Here is a 12,367-nt window from a genome sequence, read left to right as displayed (position 1 = left end):
TGATAGAAAGAAAATTAATATAATTTTAAAATAATTTATATATATATATATATACAGGGTGTTTCTAAAACTATGTCGAAAATTTTAAGGGCGTATTCTAGAGATCAAAATAAGAAAAAAAGTTCATAAACATGGGTCGAAAAATGCTTTTCCTCCAAGTTATAGCCCCCTAAAGTTGAGGGAAAAAATCGAAAAAAAAAACACAAAAATAAAGCTCATTATTAATTATTACGCTGTGCAAAACTTTAACGTTCTCTATGAAAAAGTCTCCGAGAGTTACAATACATTTTTCGATTTTTTCCCTCAACTTTAGGGGGCTATAACTCGGAGAAAAAGCATTTTTGGACCCATGCTTATATGAACTTTTTTTCTTATTTTGACCCCTAGAATACGCCCTTATAATCTCCGACATAGTTTTAGAAACATCCCGTATATAAAGCGTCTATCATATACTTTTTAATATATATAAATAATTTAATCAAAATTATTACAAAGTCTCGTAATATGATATATAAGTTCTCTTTTTCGATATAACATTTTCGAAGTAAAATATTACATATTTATGGGAAAATATAAAGTTTAATTTATGGGTTTTTTCGACGGGAATATCTTTTTAATATGTATATTACACAATTATAATAACGAAATATTCCACACAAAAATATTGCCCATGGAAAATGTTACTATTATATTTTTATTCAGCGTTTTGTATACTCGCCGATATTTTTTATTTAGCTAATGTTTAGGACGCTATTACATCTGCGAGGCAGAGCTTAATGCAAATCATCATTGCAATAAATTATATAGTATTTTATATCACGAAATTCTTATGGATTAGACGGCATAAAAATGAGTGATAACAGTCATTTATTAGCTGGCTCTGCCACGAAGATGTATGTGTCTTTTCATCGAGCAGCGCACAAAGACATTCGCTCTTCGTTCTCTTTGCTTACATATGTATATTTTGTTTTCACTTTCGTCGATGTTTTCGTTTACGTATATTTTACGCGAGAGGAGTAGTAAAATAAGCGCAAGCGCGGAATGTCCGAGAGCAAAGCTCGAAGGGAAACACAAAAAGACAATCTGTATCTTTTGTTTAATAAATTATCCTTTATCAGATACGGACAGCAGTTCCTTGGAATGCCTGGGAATGTCTATTTCCGTGTTCGTATCAGCTACGTCCCGATGCATCGCGTCCTCCGTAGGAAATTCATAAATTGGCTTGAATCCACCGATGAGCTGCGGCTTAAAGTTATTGACGTCAAACTCGTTCCTCTCGGTTTGCGGTTCCATTTCCGAGCTGACAAGTTTCTCGCCATCGTCGTTATCCGACTTCCTCTCCGCTCCCACGGGCGGTTCGACAACGACGACGCTCCAGCCGTTTTTGCTAGGCGTCTCGGCGCTGATACTGGCGACGAAGGGAGCCATAAAGTTTTGCGGCGCCGGTGCCGAGCTGGAAGAGCTGGACGGCTGCTGAGAAGGTAGTAACACCGTCTGCTTCGCGTCGACATTCGCAGCAACATCCGCCCCGTCCTCATCATCATCTCTGCCTTCATCGAGACGAATCGAATACGGAGCGTGCGTCGGCGTGTAAACATAAGCGATTGGCATCGAGGTCGACGTCGAAGCGGTCGACGTCGATGCCGACGTCGATGCAGTTCCTGATCCAGTGCGATGCAGCGTCACCGAGATCGCCGCGTCGTTCTTTCTTCGATTGGAAGTTGGCAGGAATTCCTGCAGGTACGGGATTACATTTACTGTGTCCACGTGCTCGTCCTTTTCGCTCTTCTCTTGCTCGCTCATGACGGAAGTCTGCTGCTGCTGTTGCCGTTGCTTACTGGGTATCAATAACGGCGTTTCTTTCACGGTGACGGGAAAGACGGATGTCGGATCGGGCCGTTCTAGAGGGTATGGAAAATCTTGGACGACCAAAGGTCTACCGTTGTAAACGGTATGTGCCTCGTCCGCCGGTTCGTTCTGAAGCAAAGTGTCGGGTGGTAGCGGTCGGTGAGGACCTCGCGTACCCACGACGACGCTCCCATCTTTCTCATTGGAGTCGTCCGGATGTATGTTGACCGCAGTATTCACCGGATATACAACGTACACAGGTTGCTCGGGTATTTCCGTTGGATCGTGATTGTCGGATTTTCTACGTTCCGCTTCGTGCGCGAGCACGGGTTCCACCGGTTCGTCGGTCTCGTCGTTCTCGCCGATCAGTTCACCGTGATGCTGTATCATTTGCAGAGTCGCAACGCGCGGGGGATCTGCCGTACGCCGTTTCGGGAACAGAGGTGGCCTTGGCGGTGTCATCGGCGGTTCCTCCGGATATCTTTCTTCGTTTTCGCCCATCATTTCGCTCTTACCATGGTCCTCCTTCCTACTCTCGGCGTTCTTGCTTATTGTGCCTTGACCGATTCCATGAGCAAACAACTTGTTCTCATGTAGACCTACACGGGAGATCGAGGGTGTCGCGTGCGGAGGACGAAGTCTTGTACGTACCGATTCTGTCTCGTGTGGTAGAACGATATTATCCACATTGGATGTTGGCACGATCGCTAGTCTAATCGCGTGGATCGACGGCGGTGGCGGGTTCAATCGTTGAAGATACGAAGGTGAAGGTGGAAAGAGAGGTCTTCGTGAGGTGGACGAATGACTCGGCAACGATTGTCTGATTCTCGTACCTGACGAGCCTTGCCCGGCCGGCATCGTTCCTATCGTATCCGGACCGCGATGACCGTATGACGCTTTCGCGTTAGGTCGAAACTGGGGCAGAATGTTAGGCAGCTTCGTGTCTGGCAAGTACGGACGTTTCCTAAGCCCCGGGTCCAACGGGGGTACCGAGTGCGGCTTGATACGCGGTGGTGGCGGCGATAGAGGCAATCTCTGCGGTAATCTTGAATGATCTGGTCTCGGTCCGTCGTACTGGTAATGATAGAAGTATGATGGTGGCGGTTTGGATGATGGTCTGGAACTCTCCGCGGGTGGTATCAAATCCTCGGCGAGCTGCGGCAAATCTCCAATCGCTGTTGATACATTGGGCTTTGTTTTATTTATCGTTGTCGCCATCGTCGTCGTTAGCGTCGTCGTCTTGGAAGTAATTAATTCACGAATGCTACCATCCGCTTCGTTCACAATCACGATTCGCTCTTCTGTCGTCGCGTCGGTGTCCTTTGTCTCGTCGTCCGGAAAAACGACGTAGCTGGAATCCTTTTCTTTGCTTCGGTTGTTCTCATCCTGAATTACTGCGCTCGAGATAGCGACGAGGGGACTCTGAGATTTCATCGGTTCGATCTCGTTGCTGGTTTTCAGGGGGCTGGGTGGCCACCATTGTTGCGTATCGCGATCGGGACCCGATAATTCAGTGACGGAATGAGGTGGTAGGTGTTGCTCCTGTTTAACTCCTTTCGTTGGACCTTGAGGATCGTTGTGAATGGGCCAGAGCATGGCATCGTTGTCGGATAAACCGCCATAGAGATTCTCTCCGACGGCTGTCCCGATCGAATAATAGCCACCTTCGACGCTTTGACGATTGCCGAGAACAAAAGACACGACATTCTGATCCGGTGGAATCACAATGTTGCTCGTGCTCTCTATCACGGCCCCTCCTATTCTGTTCGGTTCCAACTTGACTGGCATCGGCGTCGATCTATATCCATGACTGATTATATCGTCGTAACGTTCCGTAACACCCTGTCTTCGGTCGCTGTTCAAAGACGAAGAGACGATCGGATGTTGTGATATCAATGGAAATTGAGACGGGCCGTTTGCCAGCGTGTCCTCTCGAGGCGCAGATGATGTCGAAGATACGGATCGCAAAGGCATGACCGTGGTAGCGGCCGTTGTTGTTCCTACAGACGATGCAGTAACCCTTGTTGTAGTAGTGGCAGTGGTGGTGGTGGTTGTAGCTGCCGTTGACGCTGTTGGAGAAGTGGTTGTAGAAGATTCTGACGTGAAATCTTTCAATAAGTCTTGGAATAAAGAGTAATCGTTTTCCTCGCTGTTGCCGTTGCTGTCAGCTTCACCTTCGCCCTCGCCCTCGCCCTCACCGTCCGACAATTCGTAAGTGTCGTAAGAATCTCTGTATTGAATATCTTCTTCATTTTGCGCTGGTTTGGTTTCAGGTCTCGTATGAGATACCACGAAATTATCGAGATTCGAATGATCTTTATGAAGAGGGCCGGCTTGCGTCTTCTCTGTCATCGCAGCATTATTTGGAGTTCGCATTGGATTGCTCGGATTTCGATGAGATTCAGGGTGATTGGAAGCGTGCAGTTTTTCGATCGGCAGGAGATTCTTCTCGCTTTCCATCTCGGTGCGATCGATCGAGTGAAACGCAATCGGAGTATTGGACGGTTTCCACGTGGTTACAACGGGTGCCTTGGTCGAAGTAGGAAGCGAGGTTCGCGACGTAGTCATGGCTGATACGGAAGTCGTGATCGTCGACGGACTCGTCCACTTCGCTTTATCATCCTCGATAGCCGTGGTCTTGTGCGTGCTCGTTTTCGTTATTGGTGCGTAAGAATTCTTAATGGGACGCGCGTACAGATTGTTCTCGGAATGATAAGGTCTGTGATTGTACGTGCTGTAGCTATTGGCACCGCTCTGCACCTTCGTGTTTGCGTACGAGCTCGAGATCAGCGGGTACTTGTCGTTCTCGTATTTGTTCGAGGAGTAGTGGACGGGTAGGTTGAGGAAATCGTGAAAATTAGTGTACGTGTTGATCTCATTCGGACCGACGTCTTCGTTGTTCTTGCCCTTGTTTTTCTTCCGTTCCGAATAGACATCCTTCTTGTCACCATCTCTGTCGTCATCCTCTTTATCCTCACGATAACGGTCGGTGTAATTGAGAGCTTTGACGGGTGGTGCTTTTTCGAAGTCAATCTTACCGGTTATCGGGTCTTTCTCCAGCGAAAACGGCTTACCTCCGTTGAAGGCGAAAGGATACGGAATATGGTAACGTGGAGCGTCGCCATCGTTGTCGCCGGTTGGAGCTTCAGCGGTAGCGCCCACGGCAACAGAACTCTCCTCCGCCACGAGATCCAGGTCAAGGTCATCCAGACGTGTCTTGCGCTCCAACGTGGAAGCGCTCTCGATCTTGCCGGATCGCTGGGACCCGGCATTGTTGTCCAGGTGACCGCCCATCAGATACTCGCCCGACACGCATGTCAGAACAGCGAGGAGCGTCCACAAGCGTCTCCGCATCTCATATACACGGCGTCTGGAAAATATCATTTATCATCAATTTATATAATTTCTTAGTTCGATTTAGATATATAGATTTTTGTTTTATTAAAATTGTCTCTCTAATCATGCTTTGTAGAATAGATATCCTATAATAATTGGATAATTTCCATTTTAAATTTATACAAATACCAAGTTTGTTATACATTAAATATAATAGTTAAATATTCTTACGTTGTCACATCCATTATCTATACCCTATAAGCACACAATATTCGTAGGATATTGTATAAATATTATTAACTGTTAATAATATTTATACAATATCCTAGGAATATTGTGTGCTTATAGGGTATAGATAATGGATGTGACAACGTAAGAATATTTAACTATTATATTTAATGTATAACAAACTTGGTATTTGTATAAATTTAAAATGGAAATTATCCAATTATTATTTATATATATTATATTTATTATTTAACAATTATTATTTATATATATTATAATTATTATTTATATAATTATCTAATTATTATTTATATTTATTTATATTATTTATTTTTTTTATTATTTATATTTTATATTTATATTATTATTATAATTGGAAATTATCTATGTGCAAATTTACGTTTTTTTAAATTTTTATGTAATTTTTTTGTTTTCTCGCGTAACGTTTCATGCTCATTATTATACGCTTACGGTTTACTTGTAAGGGCTCTATCTTGTAAGTTGGCATGCGGGTAGCTCGCCTCAGCGAAAGTAGTGCGAAAAAAAGAGGAGACAACTAGAAGACCTATATTTAATATAATTCAATATCTGTCAATTAGATTTATATAAATATTATTATATCTGTCTATGCAAGATTGCAAACGTTTTGTACAAAAGATCGGTCGAGTAAACTGTAATCGCATCATTTCGTGTCTTTAATAACGTAATAATGCATAATACTGAATGAATTGCTAATTGTAACGGCTTATTAAACCGTTACCTTTGATAAGTTTCAACCGTCGAAGCTGTTCGCAGAAGATATAAATAGGTAAATATATGCATGATTTTCGTACGTATTCAAATTTCCGGAGGAAAATGCAAATTTATGCATTAATATAGATGTTACGATAAATCCATAACGTATAGAATCGGGAGATCGTGTTACGTCAAATGGAATTCCGTTTCAATGTATAACGGGGTTTAGTAGTGTCTCTCTCTTTCTCTCTCTCTATCTCTATCTTTCTTCATCTTCCGGCATCGCATCATCTCTTTCTTTTCTCTTTCTGCATGCTTTCCACATAAATTGTTAGCATGGACTCCGTCCATGTCTTTTCCTACAACTTTGATAATCCTCTATTTGGCCTTAATATTCAGGTCGAATAACGTTGTATACGGTGACATGCATTCGTCCGCTGAAATCATCTGTGTGTGCGATGACGCCGTTCACCATTCATAACATAATCATAATGTTCCTGGTTACAGTGACCCGTGGTGTTTCCTCTGACATGGTGAATGGAATGCAGGTGATATTGGTCAGTATATGACCCACTTTGTTCCCTGTTTCGGGGTTTTGCCCCCGAATTGTGTAATTTCGGTTTCATGTATCGGACCGTGTCATGAATCGTATTTTATATGCGCGATTCTTTTGCCTAGATTTGCAATTTAGTATCTTATCAATATGCGAAAAATTTCTCATCTATTTGCAGCGTTTTTCAAATTTACAAAATATCACTTTTTTTTAAAGTTCAAAAAATTTTGCTCCGCGTGTATATAACAGTTTAATATCTATTGAAAAGTTTAATAAAATATATATAAGTTCAAAATTAAATATATATTAAAGAATTAGAGTTTTATTAAAGAATAAGAATTAAACATTTATTATAATTAATATATTATTGAGAGAGAGATAAAGAGAGATCCTGCTTTTTTTTATTTATCTTTGCATCTTGTCACGGCTAATTTATTATGATAATATAATTTATTATATGATAAAAAGCTTGTTGTTATTAATTATCTAGATGTAATTTTTTGCAGATTTATTATACCTTAATTACGTGTGAAAAGATAGTGGATTGCAGATTTAAAAGATGACAATCAAAGCCTCCTCTTCCCCTTGGGGGTCCTCGTGATTTCTGATGATTTATTGATCCATCGACGCGTGATTTTTCGATACAACACGATTCTGATCGAAGTTGATAATTGAGAATAACAACTTTGTTGGAAAATTTTTTTGTGCAATTAGCGCGTCGAGAACAAAAAGTCAGAACCCCTTGGGGAGATTCGCGATCCTGGAAGAAGGTCGTGTAGCGACTGAACAACCTTGTCGTCAGGACGGTCAGAAGGAAGACGAAGAGGTGGCAGGAGGACACGCGGTGGAGGAAGATCTCGTTCCGATTGACTCCAAGAGTAGGAGAACGCCGTTAAGGAAGAAATGAGGAAGCGCGAATAATCATGAGAAGCTAAAGGAGATAGAAACCCGTGTAATGTTCAGTAAGATAAAAAGCTAACGGAAGTATACGTTTATTTAAAATACATAAGCACAAGGATGAATGCTTGAGGAGAAACAATAGAAAGAGATTTCTTATTCGGAATACACTTTAAGTAGCTGCTTTTCCATAAACGCTTCATTTTACAACGTTAAAAAGTTATGAATTTAATAATATATGTCAATCAAATATTATAAATTTAATAATATATGTTAATCAAATATTACTGACAAAGTAATAGCAAAATTAAATGACCAAAAATAGATGTAATAATATCCGTAAGACACTTAACATGACAAATGGTGAGTCGAATTCTCTTGGCGTGTATAAATTATGAAAATAGAGATAGAAAAGCTTCGTAAATTCAAACGATAATATATTGCTTTGCAACGAAATTTTGTTCGCATTAATATCAATAGTACGATTTAATAATTTTTAAGAATGAGTCATCTTTGAGGAAAGAATCGCAGGAAGACGGAAGGTTGTATCAAACTCTCGTGATCGCGATCGTCGCTAGCATTACCGTAACATGAAGCAAGGAATGGACATCATCGTGTAGGCGTTCGTTCCCTGTTGCTGCTGAAAGATACAGAGAGTCAGGGGCGGAGAAACGGTACGTAAAACAGTTAGACGATGACCCACATCAAGCGGAGAACCTCGACAGTGACCGGCGTACCAGTTTCTTCGACCTTGCACCACAACCAAGCGTCAAACGAACCTCTAAAATTTTATGAGATTCTTGTGGACCGATTCCTCTTTTTACCTTTCCTGAGAAGCAACGAAAAAAATACATACACATATATATATATATATATATATATATATATATATATATATATATATATACATGGTGTCCCAAAACTCATAATCAATTTTTCAAAGACAGATTCCTGGGATCATTTGGAGACGATTTTTCCTCAGCAAAAATGTCGATGAAGGCCATCATTTTTTGTATGTTTCCAATTTTTGTCATCATATATCTTTGCAATTAAGCCTTAAATTAAAACTCAACTAAAGTAAACTTTATTTAAAATTAATCGAAGAATTGGTTTTGTTAATATTTTATTTCTACAAAGCTTAGTTTACGAAAAACCCCTTATTTCCAATCACTAATAATTCGAAAATTATTAGTGCCTCGACATTTTCGTTGAGGAAAAATCGTCTTCAGATGATCCTAGGAATCTGTCTTCGAAAGATTGATTATGAGTTTTAGGACACTCTGTATATATATAAATCATTACGAGATCTAGAGAAAAAAATCATCAATCTTAATTAACAATCTTACTTTATTTTTTCGACAATCGGAAATAATGAATGAATATTAATAATTTTGGTTTGATTAAAAGTAAATTTTTAAATATGCTGCAATATTGTGAATTAAAAATGGTTATCTTTTGTTTTAAAAGATATTATTTCTTGTCGTTATTTATACTTCAAATGATAATAATTTGAATAATGTGACGTCGTTACAAAGACGTTATGAAATGCGCATGACGCGTTAAGATCATTGAACGGATTCACGATACGCGTGCGCCAGAATTTAACTTATCAGATGTTTGACTCTTGTTATGATCTTCAAAGTCATCGCCTTACATTAATCACAAAGTTTATAAAAGGCGCGCAGTAACGAGCAATGCATTTGTGCTTAAGCCTCATCTTCAACAAGAACATTATCGAGCAGAAGCCGCTTCTCTTATTGTAAAAAGCACTCAGTGTAGTGAAAATTCTGACGATGATGTTGCGAATCGCGAGCGTTATCGCTTTTTGCGTTTTATTAAGTGAGGCACGTAACTTCAACGATGCGCGAGTGAATTATGATAAATATTGGAAGGAATTTCAAGAATTTATTAAATGGAAGAGAACAAAGGAGCTGAGCGAATACAATGTCGAGTTTCTAACGCGTGCGATCGGATTCGATGATGATAAAGACGTTCAAAGGATTGATAATCGAGCTATACAGGATCTACCACTGATAAATCAGCCAGCTTTAGTGGCTAGATACGTTGTTAATCAAGCTGGTAATTGACGTAATATCATTGGTAGAAAACTCATAAAAATAAAGTATATACATATATAATGTAGTATAGTATATGTAACAATATTACTCTTAATAAGTTGTCGTGACTCTGCATTACGGTAATATGTACTAATTTTCTACTAATATATATATCATTCTATACACATCCTAACAGCATATAAGATATTGTTAATGCAAAATATATATTATATGTTCTCTGGATGTTTTTTTAGACTTTTTTTAACATGTATATTGTTAGGATATATACATTTACAAGTTTTTACATTTTGATTCTTTTAGAGATTTAATTAAATACAAACAAATTTCGACAAAAGAATTTTTCACAATGAGAGAAGAATTTTTCATTTTTCACTGTATATTTTTATAAAAAAATATTCATATCGAAATTCATTATCGAAAATTAAAGCTGAAATTATAATAGAAACAATATTCGCGCGTTTCATATTATCAGCATATTTTGTTATATATCTCTTATATCTCTTTATTTATATCTCTTATATCTCTTTATTTATATTTCTTATTTATATTTCTTATATATCTTAAATCAAAAAGTATACGAAATAAACGAAATATAAAAATAGCGAGTTATATTGAGTGAGATTACATGTACGTATAATGTATATACACAATGCGCTGTTTGCTTTTGTCTCACCGTTGATGTTGTGCAAAGTACATACGGCTAGATATTATCAATTAATAAAAAACTCGTGCGCTGTATGCGACTATGTACAACGATTTCTTCGAATATTATGATACTCATAAAATAATATTATTGTTTTAAAGAGAAATCAGAGAATAGAAATCTTCATTAAAAATGACAAATTTCTATCATTTTCACTTTAAAATATTTCAATTTTTCTCTTGCATATAAGATATATAAAAGACAAAGAGACATGACTTGTGAATACAATTCGATCCATCGAGACATACAATCGAATGCATTAATGATGTGGCATTTAATGATTTGGCATTTATATTTAAATATTGTATTTATATGCGATCACAAGAACACAAAACTCAAAGTCAATTTAATGTCATATTGACCAAGTTTATATCTAAATATGTTTTCATCAATTTAACATCAACATGATATCAAATGACATTACTTTGTGTACATTGGCTTGCGTTTTCCTCGGGATATTTATAAGAAAAACATATCTTTCTGTTGATATAATTTTTATAATTATATTGTTTTATGTTTTATCGGCAGATTGGGCAGCTATAGCGACGATAAGCACTCGAAAAGATGTTGAAACATTTCCTGTTGCGAATTTAATTTCTATCGGCGATGGACCTATTGGAAACGGCACTGGAATACCATATATGTATCTTACCCCTCTTGACTACACTGCTCAAGATCTCGTTGTAAGTAAACATCATACACATATAATGTAATCATGATATACAGTGCCTATTCTAGAATATTTGATGCGCGAGAAAGCAAAATGTCAAAAGGAATAAGAAAATTGTGTTATAAAAAAATTTCAAGTCATTTGCATATCCATGCAATATTGCGATATTAATTATATTTTTAATTGGTATATCATATCTTCTGATAAACCAATAATAATGTTTTGACAATAGGTTATCATATAAGTTACATCATCATTTAATTCTATAATTAATTAATCATGGGAAAGTGTATATCAGTTTTCTTTCTTCTCAACCTTCTCTTTCTCATATCTGATGAAACTGAAATATTCTGTCATATATTATCTTCAATTGATATACTCAAATTAATCATTTGGTTTGTCATTGAAAGAGTCAAATCAATCATATATTTGATAAGAAAATTGCGAAAAATATAACACCTTACTTGATCTTTTCTTCTTAACGAAATTTTTAATTTCTTTAAAGCAGGATTTTTTATCATATTGATAAAATATCTAATTTATCTATCACGTCAAATTTTTTAACGATCGTATCATATAAATGATTCATTATTATAGAAAGATCATCGCGCGACTCTTCTAGTATCATTGGCGGAAGGAACTTATTGCAAAAATAAACAATGGGATGCGATGGACCCACGATGTGCTAGAGTTATGCTAAGTGGAAAAATTGTAGCAGTCAGTATAAATTGTTCTATTTATATTATTTGTATTATATTGATTTAATTATTAAATTATTAATTAAATATTATTATAATTTTTATTATTACTATTAACATTTTCAATTTTATTATTATTATTGACGTTTAATTATTATTATTAATGTTTTCACGGTAGGTGAAGAACAATACTGAAGAGCATAAAACTGCAGAACAATTATTCTTCGATCGTCATCCGAAATTGGAAAATATGCCCGCAGGTAATATCGCATTTTATTACACAATGTCACTTAAAAATTGCATCAAAAAGATAATATTGTATTAATTATTTATATAGATCATGGATTTTTCTTCGCCAAGTTAGAAATATATGCGATCGCTTTGTTATACAACTTTGGTGGACCAAAATACATTTCAGTGGAAGATTATTTTCATCCGTCGGTGAATCATATTGTAAATAACTTATACAAACATTTCATTGTGGAATTAGTATCTAATGAGTAGATTCTGTAAATACTGTCACTAATAAATTTCTCGAGGTTTAATCGTGTGACATTGCTTTCTCTGAAGAACGAAGTTGAAAAAGAATTTATATTTCTTAAAAATAGATACATAATCATT

General features: G+C 37.3%; 2 protein-coding genes across 2 annotated transcripts; one reads left to right on the top strand and one right to left on the bottom strand.

Annotated features, from left to right (window-relative positions):
* Nucleotides 1-286: 286 nt before the first annotated feature.
* Nucleotides 287-7,544, bottom strand: LOC112639108. Its single transcript, XM_025412002.1, has 2 exons — nt 7,218-7,544; nt 287-5,218 (listed from the first exon to the last, which is right to left on the bottom strand). The coding sequence occupies exon 2, from the start codon at nt 5,200-5,202 to the stop codon at nt 1,105-1,107; it is 4,098 nt and encodes a 1,365-aa protein (XP_025267787.1). The 5' UTR covers nt 5,203-5,218; nt 7,218-7,544; the 3' UTR covers nt 287-1,104.
* Nucleotides 7,545-9,251: 1,707 nt separating this feature from the next.
* LOC105253297 (protein CREG1-like) lies at nt 9,252-12,291 on the top strand. Its single transcript, XM_011261239.3, has 5 exons — nt 9,252-9,676; nt 10,907-11,061; nt 11,646-11,765; nt 11,925-12,006; nt 12,084-12,291. The coding sequence occupies exons 1-5, from the start codon at nt 9,391-9,393 to the stop codon at nt 12,248-12,250; spliced, it is 810 nt and encodes a 269-aa protein (XP_011259541.1). The 5' UTR covers nt 9,252-9,390; the 3' UTR covers nt 12,251-12,291.
* The last annotated feature ends 76 nt before the right edge of the window (nt 12,292-12,367 follow it).

Source organism: Camponotus floridanus, unplaced genomic scaffold, assembly GCF_003227725.1.
Source record: "Camponotus floridanus strain SB8 unplaced genomic scaffold, Cflo_v7.5 scaffold47, whole genome shotgun sequence".
Classification (NCBI taxonomy): domain Eukaryota; kingdom Metazoa; phylum Arthropoda; class Insecta; order Hymenoptera; family Formicidae; genus Camponotus; species Camponotus floridanus.
Note: the sequence above shows the minus strand (reverse complement) of the source record. Positions and strands in the feature narration are given on the sequence as shown.

Excerpts from the sequence above, each read along its gene's own strand:
- LOC112639108 (XM_025412002.1), bottom strand. The coding sequence starts at position 5,202 with ATGCGGAGACGCTTGTGGACGCTCCTCGCTGTTCTGACATGCGTGTCG.
- LOC105253297 (XM_011261239.3), top strand. The coding sequence starts at position 9,391 with ATGATGTTGCGAATCGCGAGCGTTATCGCTTTTTGCGTTTTATTAAGT. Across the intron at positions 9,677-10,906 it reads ATACGTTGTTAATCAAGCTG|ATTGGGCAGCTATAGCGACG; the intron begins GTAATTGACGTA and ends TTTTATCGGCAG. Across the intron at positions 12,007-12,083 it reads ATTGGAAAATATGCCCGCAG|ATCATGGATTTTTCTTCGCC; the intron begins GTAATATCGCAT and ends TTATTTATATAG.